At 43.4% G+C, this 19,153-nt stretch overlaps 1 protein-coding gene across 1 annotated transcript; it reads right to left on the bottom strand.

Moving 5' to 3' along the window:
- Positions 1-5,022: 5,022 nt before the first annotated feature.
- Positions 5,023-7,611, bottom strand: irf2bp2a (interferon regulatory factor 2 binding protein 2a). Its single transcript, XM_034898331.1, has 2 exons — positions 6,443-7,611; positions 5,023-6,139 (listed from the first exon to the last, which is right to left on the bottom strand). Exons 1-2 carry the CDS (start codon positions 7,275-7,277, stop codon positions 5,421-5,423), a joined length of 1,554 nt encoding a protein of 517 aa, XP_034754222.1. The 5' UTR covers positions 7,278-7,611; the 3' UTR covers positions 5,023-5,420.
- Between the last annotated feature and the right edge of the window lie 11,542 nt (positions 7,612-19,153).

A 19,153-nucleotide genomic window follows, 5' to 3' on the forward strand; every position in this document is an offset into this window, starting at 1 on the left:
CCCCCCCCATCCCACATTTGCCTTTACAGACACACTCCACAACTACCACAAAGCTGACAGCTCCGCCAAAAAACTGGCCATACAGACACCCCAGTAGACAATCAATCACTTTGATTGCATCTGTGTTTTTGTAACTCACTGTCTTTCAGAATACACACTGCATGTTGATGAACCGTAAGTCATTTGTTTCAAAGTGCAGAGCAGCTGGCTGAGGATCCTCTTAGAGTTAAGCTGTGCTAGCCGCTGTTTACTGTTAGCGAGGATCATGTTGACTGCAAAATCTAACATTAGCTCGGCGTGTCAGAGGTGGCAAGAAGCACCTTACTACTGTGACTGGCATGCCCCTCCCAATGGCCCGTGATATGTGTTTGAAAGCTATAGATCAGTCAGAGAAAAAGGGAATTCATGGCTTTTGTACATTGGTTTTGGATTTCTATAGCTGTTCAAATGTGAAGGAGTGTTTTTTTACATAAAAATGTTCACAAATGTAATTCAGAGCCCCTCCTGGGCTATATTCTACAGCCATATTGTTTTGTACTGAACATTCTCGATTGCAGGAGATAACACTCTCCTCTCTTGCCTCCTGTTTTTTCATTTGGCACAGTAGCAGAAAGCCATCTTATCAGCTGATTCTGAGCCAGAAGCTAGGAGTAGTTGCTCAGCAGAAAAGGAGGGATTGTGCTGGGCTCGGCTATAATATGAGAAAAAGCCCAAATGCTCTTGGATCAGTCCAATGCTTTGTCGTCATCTCTCACGTTGCCTCTTTCCCTTGTTCATTTTCCATCCTCTCTCCTTTCATCTTTTTGTCCTACGCCCCTCTTCTTCCTCTGCATTCTGCTCACTCCCCCCCCTCCCCCCTCTCTATTTCTCTCTCTCTGTTCCACTTATAAGATTTGGCAGCACTCCAAGATCTGAGAAAAACATTGGAGGCATAGCCTCGTTTTGATGTCTGGAAAGAGAGGGAGGCTGAGAGTGAGATGGAGAGAGCGAGAGAGTCCTCATTTCCATTTCACAGACTTGATTCACACCAACGCCACGGCAGAAAAGAGGAATACAGGAGTATCGAGTGTGAGCGTAACCGCCAGTCAGAGAAAACTGATCTTAGATCATTCTAAATAATGGACAATTAAATTCTAAAAGGATGAGGATAAAGAAATGCAGAGGCAAACATGAAGGACAATGGTAGGGGTAAGGGAAGGGTGTGTCACTAAAAGATCTTAAAAGTGAAAAGTGTTTTTTTTTTGGTCAGGCTTACACTCACATAGAAAATAACAGCTGTACAAAAAGTTTCAAACTCACTGAACTTCAGCACAGAAAAAAACAGAATGATTCGTAGGCCTTTTATAGTAATTGGGTTTTATACCAGTCTGAGATAAAACAATTTTGGCACTCAGCATTGTAATCATCTTAACTTTGCAGGCCTTCGTTGTAACCAGGCCAGACCAGTTAGATGTAAACCCCCCCAGCCCTCCCCTCTGTGGACCAAGCCAAGAAACAGAAGGGGAATTTTACACATCCTGCGGATTCAGCCGTGCTCCTCCTAATTGCTGGTTGGAGCTCCAGCTTCTCCCCCAGTGCCGAGACGAGAAACCTTCATTACTAGTCTCGCAGGAGCCCAAGCCCAACTCCAAAGGGAAACTTTGATTGATGCAAAGAAAAAGAGGCAGATCCGAGCGTGTCCTCGATACAACATTTGCTGTGACCTTGTTTTCCCTGACAGGTCTAAAATTAACCATGCGGATCAGTTGTACTGGGAGGGGAGAAATGTGGACCAGATTCTCCTTTTGGCGCGTCCCTGTCTCCGATCGCTTTCACGGGGATTACAGCAGCACGAGCATGCCTTTTGATTTATTGTGCTAAACATAGATTCATTAGTGAAACAGCTGGCTACATTGAGTGTTTCATTGTCTCAAACGCAGACCTTCCCTCCATCCACCCACCTACTAGAACATACTCAACGTTTTAATGTCAAATATGCGCCTAAGGATTAGAATTTATAATGCTCTTCTATGTAGATGTCAGCATTAGTGTTTACTAAATAAATGAAAGTGTATAAATGTAGAATACATGTTGTGTATATTTTAAGTATTTCGCCATGTTATCAATATCAAGGCAATTCGATTGAACCAAATACTTCAAAGCTATTCTTATCTGAGCAGACTAAGAAAAAAGCTCACCGCATGCTTTACAGACAACAAATATGTACTCTGACCTACCCAGTAATGCCTTTACTATAACATTGACATCCTTGTGTAACATTGCATACCAAGCTACAGTTTAGTTAACCATTTAAAGGAGAGGCGGGGAGTCTCTGCGTCACCTACTAGTATCTGTTATGGCCTTTCACTTAGCTTGATTAACAAGACTGTGTCAAGTAAATCAATCAACAGTCAGCGATGGATTTTATGAACATTGATTAGGCAATGTGTTGCTGCAGCTTGATAAAGAATTTCTGGGTTGGAGAGATGTTTATCACTTGGCTCTAATCCTGCGAGCTACATGACTGTCAGCTAAACCGTCGAGCAGCTTCAGACCAAAGCTATATAACAATAAAACTATAATAAAGTAGCGGAAGGAGGAAGGATAGAAATTAATCTTTACCCGAGGTTGCACCTGAACCTCACCTGGCTCAGTCGAACTAGGTGTTCCTTAAAATGGTTCCTTGGTAAGAGCACATCAAAGTCAAACAATGTTTGTCTCATAAGCAGGAGCTTAAAACATTAAACATCCCTGGAGGTTCTTATAGGTAAACATAATGAAAGCCTGTGAGTCATTAACCACAAATGGGCCCCTGCGTGATCATACCGAAAACAAAGATGTTTTACTTAAGTGGTACAAACATAAAATGTATATATGATCATAAAAATGTAAACTGAACTTCATGCCATCAACTCTTGACCTTGTCTCCACATGCAGGTTGTTTACTGAAATCTCTCCATAATGTTCCCTCCTGCATATAAATCGATAGGCTGCAGTGGAGCATCTGCTGTGCACCGCTTTTTTTTTCTGGTAACTATGCAACACCAGAGCATTGTGTTATTACAGAGCCACTTCCAGTGACACATTACCACTGTATTAGATACAGGTGCATTCTATTTTAGTCCGCACTGAACAAACAGGTATCGGCTCTGATGTGATAAATCATTACGGGAAGAGAGAGAATGTTCTCTTGTGCCTCGTTGCATCATACTTTATGCCAGGTTACGAAAACCTGCCTTTCATCTCTGATATTCTTGGATGTGGCAATTCCAATTTAGCTCCCAGTAGACTGTCATAAGGAACAAGTAGGTCAAAGTGGCAATAAAAAAAAAAAATCTCTGAGAACAGCATGTAAGATGGAATATGGAGTGGGTGTGCTGTTGGTGAGCAGAGTGAAGTGTTAACCTTTATCAAACTGGGCTGCGTTTAAAGTCCAACTGATAAGATAACTCTCCAAAGAACGGAATAGGACTATGAACAAACAGCTGTCTTCCAAATGTGCACTAGTGAAAAACAGGTTTCTGTTGGTCAAAAGCTTTTCAGCCTCAAATGTCCTTGTAAGAGCTGTTTGCTCAAATTGTTTGAAAGTTCATTTTGTCAATTAGGGGGACCAGAATTATCCATGCCCTTCTTAGTTGGATAAACAGTGGGGTGCAAAGGCTTTGTTTTCATTCATCATTAGGAATCAATCAGTTAATCAGGACACCATACAGCTTATTATAGAGTGGGTAATCCCTGTTAAGACTTTAAGGTGCCTACCAAAATACATTTAAAACACGTCTTTCAGTGCGGTGAGATCAATGAATCCCCTGTTGAGGAACAGAATCTTGGGAGCCAACTGAACTAGAGCACAATGAAGCAACGTAAGAGACGTCTGTGGGCATTTAAAACCAAAAATAAATAAATATGCAGTCCCTTGCTGAATTTTAGGAGTTGCACTTACAGCTTGATGGAACACAAGCGGAAAGTAGATTATGTCTCTATAATAATTACGCAACTGCCTACTACAACATGTCCCCCTCTGTGCTAGATGTAAATCTCCGTGTCAGTGCCCGCTTGGTGCAGTGTCAGCTACATGGAAGTGAGATATCTTTGTCTAAGGGAGCAAAAACAGTCTCAGGATTGCTTCTCTTTGGCATACAGTCACTGCAGTTTGTCACATAAAGACTGCATAAGGTGCTAATTGCTTGTAGAGATGAGTCTGGCTGCCTATTTGCCATTGCGCAGACAGAATTGCTGTTTTTATGGCTGTGCTGCCATGAATCTACAGCAATTAAATTAGCATCTGAAGAGATACTGACTGTGGTTGGTATGTAAGGCAGCAACAGCGTTATTGTTTACGCTGAGAGAGCACACATTTGCACTTAGCATGTGGAAGCATGTTGTATGATCAGTGATAGTAAACGGGTGTTGCTGCAGTGCTAATGTACCTAATTCATGCTTGGAGATAGTTTGAAATACTGATTTTATTCATAATTTGTGGTTTGTCAAATGCTCAGTGAATTATTTGAAATTAACAGGCTCGTCTAAAATAAAAATCTGATCACCTTCATAAAGTCAAACACAGGTTGCATACAAGCTTGAAAATATGTGGCACCAAATTAAAATGTTATTCAAAGTGGTATATTTCTGCTAAACTTTCAATTTGTGGTTACACAACGTGGTTACACTCTTGTATCATGTTGACAATCATGCACTCTCACATTACTGACTCAACAGATTCCAGCTGACTGAACATGACTTGGCACCTATTTCTGTACGCAGCAATCAGTTACAGTGATGCACAAACTGGAGCAAATTTGGGACATGTCTTGTGTTTTTTCCGCCCATGCTTTTCCATGAATCACGAAAAGGCATGTGTGCAGAAAAGGCTACCGCCATGCAGCTTGAAAAAGTAGCCTACTTAATGTTGTGCAGCGTAAATCAAGTCTCCTTAGCCGTCACAACAAGCCTGCGTATCAGAGCAAAAAGCCCCTATCTCGAAATCTGTCTACGGGTCTTGTGTAACTTAATCACTCAAATGAAGCAAGCTCAGACAATACGTTCATACAAGATCAGAAATTGTATTTGGCAATTTTTAAACAAGTGCATACAATTACAGCTAAAAGCATTTCAATTTTGCCAAGTGCTCGAGTAGCATTAGTCACATTCTACTTTAAACAGGAACTGCCACCAGACCTAGAAGTACATCAAGAATTTTGTTAAACATCAACAAAGAGGAACATAGTCCATTATAATGAGTACATACCTTTATCTTCAAAAATATAGAAACACAATGTATTCAAAAATCAAAAATTATACAACCATGTTTACGAAGTATAATCTCCCCTTGGGTCCAATATGTACAAGTCCGTTAGTTAGTATGAATGGTATGTATGTGATATTTATATATTTATACTCATATTTGTGCTTCCCCTCCCCAAAGAAATGTTCAAACAAAATCAAGGGTCCCTCTCCTTTTTTACTTTGACATCTCCTGCAAGGATGGTGGCGATTTCGCCTTGCATGAAAGCCCATGGTACGTTTGAGCCAACCAGGGGACATTTCTCTCCACTTGGACAGTACACTTCACCCGTGGCACCTTGCTGCTTTATGCTTTCCCTCGAGCATGGGAAACAGAACTTGTGAGAGGGCACAGACGGGCACTGAACAAAGTGTGTGTCCTCCAAACGCTCGTGGCACAGCGTGCAGCACAGGGGTATGCTGCCGGGTACTGAGGAGTCCGGAATGCTTTGGGGGTGCACTTGGTCCATGCCTGGCACGTGGGGTGTACCTGCACCAGATGTATCTCTCTGTGCCAGCCTCCTCTGATTCATGGAGGACGGTGACAGGGGACTGCTGCTGTTCCTCCGGGTGGTGGAGTGGACTTGGTTGGCGTCCTTGGGAGAGCTGTTCCCACCTGCATTGTCTGCCGCCATGATGAGTGCCGCCATTGGGGACTGACCGTTCTGGGCCGCCTCAGGTGGAGTGGTGCGGGAGTGGGGGGATATTGTGGAGGGGGGAGAAGCAAAGCTTGGCGGGGGAACTGGAGGCATTTTCAGTCCGTCGGTAGGTGGTGGTAACCACTGCTGTCCTTCTCCATTGAGCTTGGCAGCTGTCCCCTCTCCCTCTGGTTCAGGCGAGGCTTTTCTCTTCATGCTCCGGGGATGTTTTCCTCTGTCTGGAGGTGGGAAAGGGTTAAACAAAATAGTTGAGTTGCACAGTTCAGACAAGGATCAACATTTACACTGGAAGGTGACATGCATTTTTTGCTCTTCCCTGCTGCAACACAGGGTACAAAGCAATAGCAGACATGTAAAAAAAAATATTTATGCATCTTGAATTTTGCAGACATGCATAGGCTACTATCATTACATTACTAACCCCTTTATGGGCTCGACGTGGGTTAATAAACACAATATCAAAATGAAAATGGATCAAATAACCTACATATTCTTAAATTTAAACACTACTGGATATTTACCTGACTTGGAAGCCGTAGCGCTGGGTTCATAGCCCATAACCCTTTGTTGCATAGCCGCATGGTCCTTCTTGAACCTGCCGTCGAAAGTGTGCAGAGCCATCAGGTCCCTCACCGTTTTGCCTTTGCCCATCCAGTCCGACTCTGCCCTGTTTTTGTGGCTCTCGGAGAGCTCCGGCGTGAGACTGTCCGGTCTGTGCTTCTCCTTCACCTCTCTGTCGTGCTCGGTGCTGGAGACCGAGGCGGGTCTTTTGCCCATGTCGGCGGGACTACCGCCCGCCAGTGCGTTGGAAAGCCCCATCGGACCGGGTCTACCGTTGACTGCGTGCACCGGGGGCATGTTCCCGTTTACCAAAGGCACTAGATTTGGGGGGACCGTGCTATTCCTGCGCGGGTTAGGGCTCTGGCGGTTCAGTTCTGGCGGCTCGTCAGGCTTAGGAAATCCATTGTGGACGGGAATGCCGTTCGCCTGCCTGCCAGACTGGTACTCTGGACCCAGCCTGGGCGGGCGGTCGGAGGAGAGCGGGTAGCGGTCCAGCGGCTGCGGTGGCCGCGAGCCGGGGTCTCCCGCCGCGGCGTGGTTGATCGCCTGGATCTCTTTCGCGGAGAGCTGCGATTTCCCCGGCCCCGGGGACCTTCCCTCCTGAAACCCGTGAGCCCTCTTGAGCTGCCTGGCCGTTTCGATGACAAACTCAATGCGGTCTGCTCCTTCGTAGTTGACACATCCCCTGCAGACGGGCTCGGTAAAATCCCAGATCATGGCCCACGGCATGCGGGGCAAGTCGCATAAATAACACGACTGCCTCCTGGAAGAAGCAGCGACAGCCGCGGACGACATAGCGCTCGTCGTCGACCCCCGAAAAGAAACCCAAAATTTGTCTTATTCTCCTGCTTTTCTCCGAGCTCCCTTTAAAAGCCAATAAAAGAGCAAGTTCCGGTTGTCGAAAAAAAAAATATACAAACTCGTCTTCTCCCGACTTTTAGAGCAACAACGTTGTAGTTTTAGAGGGAGAAGTTCATGTCGGTGTGTACTTTACTACGGCGCTCCTCTATCTATCTCCACTGACTCTCTACTACTGGCTCAATGTGGATCAGTGACGTCACCACAGAGCTCTAAACGCCTGCTTCCACTTCAGTTTCTATTGACTTGATTTCTTCGACAGAACCCCCCCCCACACACACACACACACCTCCCTCCTTTTTCTCTCTCCCCCCCAGTTTACTGCAGCCTCTGTCACTCAATGCTTTTTTATTTTAATTTAATCACTTGAACCTCTGCCAAAACTGCACCCAGTTCAGCCTCACAACCGCCTCCGACAGAAGGGAATAACCCACAGCTCGTGTTGGTATTATCAAACCTGCAAAAAATATGACTCCGGGTCCGTTGATACCAGCCTGTCTGCAGCGAGAAGGAGGTATTTTACGAAAACAAAAAAACAAACAAAAAACGTGGCTGTAGGTTAGTGGTAGACCGCCAGGGGATTAAAGAGAGAGAGAGAGAGAGAGAGAGCTCCTTCAGTTGACTTCTGCTTTGTCCTAAATTCTGAGCGTTATCTGGTTCAGGCTGTAAAACGCTCGCTGCAGCTTGTTTTTCTCAATGCACAGCGCCCCGACGCCATGAGCTGCTACTACTGCTGCTGTGCAATGAATGAGGTGGGTCGACCCTTGGAAAAAACAACAACTATGCTACTGTAATCCAATGGCAATTCATATAAATCTACATAGAAGTTCAAATATATTGTGCAGCTACATATTTTTTTATAGCAGGAAATAGGCTACAATTTTTAGGGGCTATTTTAAGGTTATTAGAGGGAGTTTATAGGCTACTGCCCACTTTTTTTGTCAGTTTACCAGCATTAATTCAACATTTACTAACTTGGATATTTAGCTGCGGTAAGATCATATTTTCCTGCCCTGTTAATATAAAAAAGGAAAAAAAGGCGCCTCCGTTAATCAGTTACCAGGAAGCTCAGTCATGAGGTGGGGATTTCCAGCCAGTGTGTTGTAAGCTTGAATGGATCGGGGTTACAGCACGAATAAAGCTCTGCCCACATTTTATTCTAATGCACTGAACAGTCAGTCATCCAAATCTGCCACCACTAAATGGAATTACACTGGGATGAATCAGCCATTCAGACTCCTTTTTATTTATTTATTTATTTATTTATGTATTAAAAAGTATTAGTCTGACAGGTTTAGCGAGACTGACCACTATTATGTTAATGTTTTACATAATGGGAAAAAAAAGGTTACTATAAACAGCTCATATGCCAAAAAATCCCCTGAAGTAAAAGTGTAGGTTTGAACTGGAGGAGTGTCCCAGTAGTTTAGTAGATTCCTCCCTCCCCTCCCTCTGGGCTCATTCCAACTCATTGCAGCTAAGCCTCAGGCTTTGGGTGAGGCAATGCGTCTGTAACCTGCAGACACAGAGCAGGATATGTTTGTGCAAGTCGAAGTGACGATGGAAAGAGGAAGCAAGAAGTTTAGTCACGTACCCTCATCCGCCTCACCCATCTACAGGACATCAAGCTATGATCACGCACTGTGGCATGAAGCTTTTCTTCAAAGGGTTTCCAGAAACAGAATAAGGCAGCCATGTTGCTGTCAAGCGCATATAATTGTAGTGCAGTTGCTTTATGATTTTCCATGATTGTTATACAACACAATAATATTCCCTTTAGGTCATCAAACACATCACATGTGTATTAACACACTGTTTCCCATCTCAGCTTTCTCTCAAACCCCAGTCCTTGTTGGGTGAACAAAACTAGGAAGTGTTGTTAGCCTTCATGACACAGTGAGGAAATGACCGTTGTGAGGGGCAAAACAAACAAACTCTTTCCTTGAGATTGATGGGAAACAGTCGCCTAACGCTTTGATTCTTTTGATTCCACTTAGTCGATTTTGGTGCGAGTAAATAGTTGCACACTATTATGCAAGACGGAGGCATGCTGGGATTCAATTAAATCCTAAACGACTCTATTCTAAAATAGGCAGATCCATTTATTTAAAATAAAAGCTGCAGTGACGGCCACGCAAAGGCAGAGTTGCACTGAACAGAGGCGACAAAGGTCTGAGAGTAAGCCAGACAGGGACAGATGGCTCTGATTGGCAATGTGAGGCAACATGTATAAAGTAAAATCACCACAGTGTGACCCGGCTCACGGCCATTTCATTTTGAGTCTAGCCTCTAAACCAGATGGAGGAGCTGTATAATGCTGGTTTGAACGCCTTTTTTTTCAAGCTGTATGTAAATTGAGACATGAAGTAGCTAAATAAAGAGTGAGAGGTAGGTGACGGCTAGGGGAATACCCACACATGCGACAGCATCACAGGCCTGATGAGATGACGTTATTTTTGTTCTATTGCTTCTTGGGCCTGTTAAATTTTATATTGGCCATCTTTTATTCATGAAAGCAAATCCTTACAAATTCTCTTTGAAGTTTTCTGCATGGCACTGGATGTTTTCTCAGTCTTTCTCTCCTCCATGTGAACAACATTCACGTTATATAACCTCTTTCAGCACAACTGCTGAGGTGAGCACCAAACTAAACTGTAACATGTTCCACAGACATAGAAGAAGGTTTACCGGACAGCTTAAGGACATGTTACTGAAGTTAAGCAGCTGTTGTAGTGACCTACGTTGCAGATAAATAGCCGCACAGAGTGGCGGAGGGTGGAAAATGTCAGGAGGGCGAGTACAAGGACTAATGTGCCCAAAGCTCCTGTATATGAAATGGGGTGAGGTAACCATGGAGATTATCACTGTACCTACTACCATATATATCCTGTTTGTGGTTCTATTTTTAGCCACAGCTTGGATTAGAGTGCAGATCAAATTTGGGAAGCTCTGAAAGATAATGCCAAAGCATCCATCTGTCATATTAGCTACTTTCTCATTTTTAAAGTTAGTTTGAAGATACGTAATAGATTTTTCTGAATGGATTAATTCCAGATCCTGTTGCACTGTGCAGAGAAACAACGTGCAGCATATGCACCAAAACAAAAACAAAGAAGGCATTTTAAGGACTCTGCTTTGATTTAGGTATAAAATGGTGGAATTCAAATAAAATGGAGGGTCGACGGCGAAAGGGAAAAATGTGATGGGCGGCTGGAATCTGGGGGCTGGAGGCTGCAGAGGTGATGTCATTGGGCCAGAGCAAGAGGCGAGTGAAAAACAAGTCTCTCTCTTTATTCTTATCCTCTTTGCAGTCCCAGGAGGGAGGGGGGGCTGGCAGTCGGCCAAGGCAAGGGCTGCTGGGAAATGGCAAAGGATGCCAAGCAGGCCCCACCGCCAACATTAGAAGCTCACATCTTTGTTCTCAGAAACCTGGTGTGCTGCCAAAGGCCTCATTTCGGCTCCATGGCATGATTACACTGGATGTAGGCCAACTACTGAGAGCTTGCTCGCTCTCCCTGCCTCCCTCCCTCCCTCTCTCACTCTCCCTTTATGCTCCCTCCCTAGGCTCTCTCTCTCTTTTTCCACTGCCTTCAAAAGCTTTCTGCCAAACATGCAGCAGTTGCCATGGCTGCAGAGAATGGAACATAAAAAAGTGAGTAATGAGTCAGGCTTGGACCCAGATGTGCCACATGTGTATCCATTTAGAAAAAAAACCCAAGATGGTAACATATCCCCTTAATCTGCCGGGCTCATCAGGGGACAGACCACTCAGTAAATAACAGAGGGGATATTAGAGGAAATAATCCTTGCAGACAAATGTAAATGAACATCGTTTTCACATCCAGTTTTAAACAGAAGGTAGTTTCGGTAGATTGTTGTGCAGAGTCTATTTATGCAACCAGGAACAGAAAGACGTGTACTTTGCTTCAGGAAGGGTGCATGCATTGTGAACTGACGACATAATTTCCTGTCCAGTGGAAACCCCCGTATATTTTCAGTCACAAACAGACGTTGATGTAAACAAACTTTCCCTGGCCTCTTGTAGCAAAATCAGCAGTAGTTTGAATTTGCTGAACCAGTACATGAGATTAGGTGGCCCAATTCATAAGCTACTATTAGAATGAGTAACATTACCTGCACATATAAATGGCTTCTTACTTAATGCCCTTAAAAGGCAGTTTCACCCCTGAGTCATAGTTGTTATGTTTAGCTTACCGAACTGAGCTGTGCAGTCATTCCAGCTTTGCGATCAACTCACAAAATGTTCCAAATGTCATTCTGTTGCGCAAACACACACACACAACCACACCCACGCACTTAATAATAATTAATTAAATACAGGCGTGTTTGTTCTTACACCTTGATTTATCCTCATGCATTAATTATAAGGATCTTAGTGCATACAGCAGTATGAATATGTATGCACAGTAGGTGTCTGAATCTGTGTATATGTGTTTATATTTGGACACATAGCATTTTTCCTCTTGACAAAGGTTACATATCTTTCTTTTTTTTTCTTGAGAGGGAGTATTTCATGTGTTATGCAACCCCTTCCACTGTGCCAAAATAAAACTTTCCCAAACTAGGCTTATTTATTACCAGACCTCCTGTCTATTTTTGAACAGCCTTGCTAGAATGGCCTCTGAAATCTCTGGCACATCAGTTAACACAGCACTTGGATGTTGTATATTCAAGTGCGGGCATCATTTTCACATTGCTGCTGTCCTTTTCTGTCATTAGGTAGAACGCCCATGTGATCTACTCCTTTGCATGTATTAATTCAACCAAACAGTTGGATAAAACCGTGGTGAATAATACTTAAAAATATGTGGGAACATGCATATTTATAACTCCTTTTATTTATAAGATAGTTCAGGGTTGCTACTGGAAAAAATATCAAAGCTTCTTTTCTAGTAACATTTGCCTTGAAAGCAGAAGGGTATGCAGAGTAATCTGATTTATAGAATACAAAATCACATGACTGTGAGAGGAAGGGAAACCAAGACTAGCAAATACTGACCTAATTAGAAAACCCCAAATCTTGATAATTTGGAGGGAAATTGTTAGCATAGATAACATAGAATACCACAATAGCGTGTGGCTTTTTCAGATCAGGAAAGTAGAGAAGATCATGCAGAAATGCAACTGTAACGGATCGTTTACAGATGTTGTGGTTACATTTGGAAAGTGATCCCACATCAGTTTTCCCCAATTAAGCTCTAAATACATTTACTTGGAAACAGCCCTTTTTTGGTAGGGGTCATAAATCCGCCATGATTCCCGTTACAGATTCCACAGATGCTTCCCTCCCCTCCCTTTGATTGTCTGGTTTATGGAGGATGTTTCATCATATGCTGCGAGCGTCCAAGCCAGAGATGTCCTTCCTCCCCTTTCCATAAAAGTGCAAGTTGTCACGATGGTGTGGCATTCATTATCCGCCTGTGGTTTTGCAGGCCTGGCCCCCTGAGCAGCTGGGGAGCATTGGTTGTCACATTCAGCCTCCCGCCATGGTGAAAGATGGGAGGACAGGAGGTGATTGCTGTCCTCCTGTCTGTGTGATAAAGTCCCCTTAACCACAGAGTCTGGGCATCTGGGCACACAACGCTTCTCCTCCCTCATCCACTTCAAAGCCTTGTGGGTCCCTGTGAAGAGCCGGAATGGAAAGTAGAGCTGGAATGACGAGTACAACCGTGTCTGTGTGAACCCACGGAGTATAATCACAGTTTATTACAACTTGAGTTTGCATAGCTTTGGCCAGTAATTTAATCTGATGTGACAATATTGTACTCACGAAAGTAATTGTTAAATCTGGAAAATGGCGACATTAGATGAAAGCAGTCATATAGCCATCAATAAGAACCCTTGTATGCAATTTTAGCAAGAATGATGAAAGCTGAACCAAGACCTCTCTGTAAAGTGTGATGGATGTTTACCATCGGCGATCTGGGTAATCATTTTCCCTTTTGCCTTTTATTTCTTCTGTAATTAAGTTAGGCCAACCTGGGATTGGTTTAAAACTACAGGACTTTTTTTGAATCACTTGTCAAATGCATAATCTGTAAAAATCTGTTAAAATTCTAAATTCTCAGAGTAGACGTGCATTTCAGGCTGTTTCTAACTAGCGAGCCGTTCTGAACATACAGTTTAATCATGTCAACAAATCATCTGAGAAGTAATGTGAGGCAATTTGGATTCAACACTAGATAGATACATTATTGATTGATGTGAAGCTGTTTGTTGACTTTGTAAAATGTTATATGTTACACTAATGTCAGCTTGTCACTCAAGTGAGACGAGAGCAGTGTCGGGGGGTAATGCGTTAGAGTCCTCACATTACTTTTTTGTAATGAGTAATTTCACATGTTAGTTATTCATGTAATGAGTTATTTAGTTGTTTTCAAGTAAATAATCCATGTTTCTTTTGTTGACACCCTTTATGTCATGAAAGTAATTGCATTGTTTTGAATTTGTGGTTAAAAAAAAAATGCAAATTGTGCCTGAGGGATAGGCGTCCATCATCTGCAAAGAGCTCTACGTCAAATTTGAAGAAGCACCTGTAAGATAAGAACAGTTTCACAACAGTATTGGCGAGGTGCATCGATGAGGACAATTCTGGTGGTACAGCTCCAAAACACATGTCTGACTCCATTTAAGTGGAGGTCTAAAGCAGGCCATGTGCCATCTGGACAATATAACCCACATGCGTAAGGAGTCCAAGAGGGTTTTTAATTTTGGTAACGCAAAAATACTATACCGAGTTACCTTCCTCAGTAGGTTAGGCTGTAATGTAACAGGTTACTTTTTTATGACAGTTATCTTGTAATGTAAGAAGTTAATTAAAAGTATTGCTACAACACTATGCGAGTCATTTTAATGAGCATTTAAATTCATTTCATGTTAGTTAACCTTGTTTAAACGTTTTTTTAAATGAGAGCCCTGAGTAAAATGTTAGTATTACTGATAGGATTAATGGCAAAACTACAGAAATAAGACACAAGTTGATTTAAACTGGAAGACAAATTATAATTATATTTATTCTATGTGAGCTCTGATTTTTTTATTTACGGAAATAAAAGAGATGACAGCATGTATTTGGGAACTTAAGTTGATAACACTTTAAACTTCATCTATGACAAACTAGTTTTCCAACAAACAATTTATGACAGATGTCAACCATGCAGTGATTCTTCCTTACGTAGTGGATAGTTTAGTCATAGTCACCACAACAAGCTCAGCTGAAGTGGTACAGTAATACTGTGGGATGCATGGGATGAGTAGCAGAGCCTTGACGCAACAGTAACGTCCCAAGGGGAAACTAAAGGACAGAGCAAAGGGAGCTATGTGGGAAAGTTCAGTGTCCTTGAAGAAGTGTGATAAGCCCGAGGTGATATGAACACGCATGTTTGTATTGTGCAAATTTGTAACGACTACTAGCTGGCTGCTGATAGAGAGCTGTCTTACACCACGTGTTTGTAGAAAACCTGCCTGTCCAAAGGCCACGTCGGGCTGGGTGTGGTGATCTTATCTGTGGGATTTCATTTTGTGAATGTAACACTGGCGTTTCCACAGCTGACATACAGGTTTGGGCAGAAGCTGTTTTCTAAGTGTTTTAACATATGAAAGGTTGTGATTACTTGTCCTCCTTATGTTAAGTGATGGGATCCACATTGTTCAGAAGGCTCACAGATGTGTAACCTGACCTTGCTCTATGGAAATCAGTTGAAAGCTCTCTCTCTCTGTCTCTCTCTCTCTCTCAACAAAGAGGGATAAAGTTCACCTACAGCACGTTGCCACACAATGGCGGGGAGGAGCCAGACGGCCTTGAAGTGGAAATGTTTTCACACTGACAGACAAGTCTGGCTATGAAACGCCCTCTCATTTTTCACACATTTCCACATGTACATATCTACTGTGCTCATCAAGTATCATGCTACTGTAACACCACGATTTCCTAATTTGTTTGGCATCAATAAATATCTATCTATCTATCTATCTATGTTTGCAGGGCGCCCAGATAGCTCAGTTGGTAGAGCGGCCGCCCACATGTAGAGGTTGTCTCCTCGACACAGCGAGCCCAGGTTCGACTCCGACCTGTGGCCCTTTGCTGCATGTCATTCCCCCCCCTTTCATGTCTTCATCTGTCCTGTCAAAATAAAGGCTGAAAATGCTCCAAAAAAATAAAGTAACATTTCTGCCTATCCCCCCCCGAGGCTGTGTGACGTGGTTCTGCTCTCTCTTCAATCGCCCTCATCAAAAATGCTGTTGCCGTAACAACAAGACAAAAGTTCACCTCCAGTCTAACTGCAGCTATCACATGATGCTTGCCAAGTTAACAATTCACAGCGAGGAGGAAGAGGAGAGGTTTATTCTGAGGAAACAGGTTGCTGCTGTGTTTGCTCTTTGAACTAGTTAACCCAGTTTATTCACTACCTCACCTCTCTGCTCATTAACACACAACATGCAGGAACATGAAACTCGTCATCGTACACCGAGACAAAGCTCCTTCCTCCTGCCAAAAAACAATGCAAGCAGGGCGGTCAGAGCAGTGCTCCCATTATGAAACCGCTCTGTCACAAGACCAGCGCCTCACAGGAATGCTGTTGTGACACATGCGCGCTGTTGACACAAGGGTTAAACATTGAACCGCTTACACAAACACACACCCACCACACACACGCACACACACACACACACACCAGTCAGAATGGCGGGAGCTTTAACCGCTCCAGCACCGGTTGGTCAACAGTTTGTGTTTATCTTTCCACTTTTGGCTGGCTCTTTTTGGCCACCTCCCAATAGTCATCAGGTTTTTCAAAGGACTAAAAGGAGAAAAGTCCTCTCTCTCTCTATCTGCAGCCAGGTCCTGTAAAGTGTGATGATTCACACAGCAGACACAATACTCCACAGCAGATTGCCTCGTATGTTTGGAGCTTAGCAGAGGTCACAGAGTGCATGTATCTGTGTGTGTGTGTGTGTGTGTGTGTGTGTGTTTGTATGCCATGTCCTGATCCCTGGCTCGGTGCTGGTGCAGTGTTCAGCATGATTTCAGCACAGATTCATTATTCATGCATTTCTGTATACCATTGATGGCACCGGTGAGCCTATTCTCTCTGAAAAGGTCCAAGTGCTTGAATGTTCTTCCACTATCTTTCTTTTATTTTATTGTATATTTTTCCGTAACAGGATTCGAACCAAAGGGTTCATGTATTTATGCAGTCACCAAGGCTGGATTTAGTGTTTGTTTATGTTGCCATGTGGGATAAGCACAGGAAACGTATCGGTGTAATTCTTTACAGAAGGCTAGTCTTCAGTTTAATGTGTAATGGCAAAGCTTTGAAAAGTCCCTGCTTAACAATTCTAGGAAAGCCAAGCCACCTGGAAATCTCATGACTTCCTGAATCTAATTCCATGCGGAGCTATCAGCCTGTCTGACTAGCAGCGTTCATATAGAGGTGTAAACACTCAATGTCAGGCATGTTTGCCAGAGCCAGTGTTGAATCAGGCTTTAGCACTGTAATGCCTGCAGTGAACTCAAATGCACCGGCAAAATACTTATTATATTTTCTCCTTGTCAGATTTATAGTACACTGTGAGCTCCAAAAGGAAAGCTGGCACTTGCTGGACTCATGAACAGGCCTCTGCACACTCTACATAGTCTATTCTTGTTGTTTTCAAATGCAGTCTGCACTTTCCTCCAACCAGATAATAACAGATGTTAGCTAAGGCTTGCAGTTTTGATAACCTGCAATTGTGATTTGAAAAGCGCACAGAGCAAACAAGGCAACAGAAAAACAAAGGTATGACACCACCAAGGGAGAATCCAGAACAAAATCCCCTCTCATGTCACTGCGTGCTGTGTTGGCGGACCGTGACCTCATCCAAAGTTTACACGCAGCCGCCTCATGCTGCTTTGTTATCTTCAAAACTTGCAAACCAGCACATTCCATCCCCCAGTGGCAACAAAAAAATGTCAGCGTGCAGATCCTGCTGCGCTGTGTGAAACACGATAAGCAAATGAATAAATACTTCTCCAAGAGAGCAGCAGCACATTTCAGAAAGGGAAAAAAAAAACACACTTTCATAAGCTGAAGGGCAAAGAAGGTATATAGGTCAGTTGTGGACTCTGATTGTAGCTTTGCGTGTCTGCTTACTCAGCAGCCCTCATCGAGCTTAGCTCCCTCTCAGGCTTTTTTTAAACAGACCACAGGGTAGTAAATAGCTACGAGGAGGATCACAGCCTTCACAGCTGATTGGCTTGATGCTCGACTGACATAAACAGGAAGCCGGCCGTGCGAGTCAGAGAAGGGAGCGAACAAAGACGGAAGAACCAGAGACAAGTAGAATGTGGTGGCGAGACAAAGAGAGAATGTGTAGTCTTTCAGTTTGTGCCATGTGACTCATGTGATTCAGTTCTCTGCATTGTCAGCAGACACTGTGCAATGATAATAGTGATGAGGTGTGTTGTTAACAGTAGGGCAAGAGACTACAATATGATGCCACTCTGCAATCATACACACACATTTAAATATAATTTGGTAAAACATAATTTAATCTTTGTATTCAGTGTGTTAAACTGTAATAATGTGAATGATCATGGAGCAACTTGAAACATCAGACTGCTGCTGTAAATGTAGAAACCAAGCTCCTGTGTTTATTTACACATTTTCAGAAAAAGGATTGCACCTCCAACAACACTTCTATTTCAATCAGGAGATGTGAGACTTCAATGTGATATCAATTCATTTTTATGTTGATCAGGTTGCACAACTTTGGTATTACGTAAGTCAAACACACAGTCTACTTACAGACTAAAATGCTTTCCCTTCCCTTTTAGATGAACATACACAAGTTCCCTTTTTACATCTGCTTTTAAAATGTGTGCATTTTCAGATGATGTCAAAAAGATATACATGTTTATGAGAGTCCTGATCAGCTGTAATAAAACATCCAGTAGTTAATAGTTTAATCTAATAATGATAGATTGGTTTACATTCGGTTATCTCATGTGATTGCTAAGCTAGCCACCGTGAAGCCTCTGCTAACCCTGTGTGCACAGCACTGGCTTGTTGAATGCTTCACAGAGGGCTGTGACAGGGCAAAAGCACAAAGTGGAAATAATGAGTGACATATCAGCCCTGCTACCCAAAGAGCTTTTAGAAAAACACCCCCTCCTTCTCCCTCCCTCCCCTGCCAACTGTCCCCATGCCCGGCTTTGAAGGTCAGATGAAAAAAGAGAGAGAACACCGCCGCCAACGCCGACTGGTTCAAACAGGCCCTGGGAGGACGAGGGGGAGGGGGGGGTGTGGGGCGTGGCCTACTGAGCATGCCCAGTGAGGAGGAATGCCATGTGATGGCAACACAGTGAGCTCTCCCATCTGCTGATGCAGTGTGCACTTCTCGCCCCGGGCCCTTTTCCATCCAGTCTAGTGAGCAGCCAGATCAATTTACTGTGGAATGAACACAAAGTCAGTGGCTGACACACGCATATTCACACATTCTTTATGTACGGCAGCAGCAGCGGCGCAGAGCCCTGCACTGCAGCAGGCGGCCGCACAGACAAGCACGCATAGGAATTTACTCATGCATGCAAGAAAATAGCAAGACGGGTGTTGAATCAGAGGGCTGATATATTATTCAAGGAAACTCCCTCTGCGCTCCAGCTAAACTTTACAATGTTTTAATCTCGCTGTAGGCAACGTTGAAAATCAGGAGCGTAGATATTCTGGCTATTTTCATCCAATTCCTGTAACATAATGCTGACTCATCTGATCCACACAGGCAGAGGTGCTTTCATTTATCATGGGGGGGGGGGG

Source organism: Etheostoma cragini, chromosome 17 (genome assembly GCF_013103735.1).
Source record: "Etheostoma cragini isolate CJK2018 chromosome 17, CSU_Ecrag_1.0, whole genome shotgun sequence".
NCBI lineage: Eukaryota > Metazoa > Chordata > Actinopteri > Perciformes > Percidae > Etheostoma > Etheostoma cragini.

Bases quoted from the DNA above. Each gene is read 5' to 3' on its own strand.
- irf2bp2a (XM_034898331.1), bottom strand. From the start codon at position 7,277: ATGTCGTCCGCGGCTGTCGCTGCTTCTTCCAGGAGGCAGTCGTGTTAT. The intron at 6,140-6,442 runs GTAAATATCCAG...TCCCACCTCCAG, and splicing joins CGCTACGGCTTCCAAGTCAG to ACAGAGGAAAACATCCCCGG.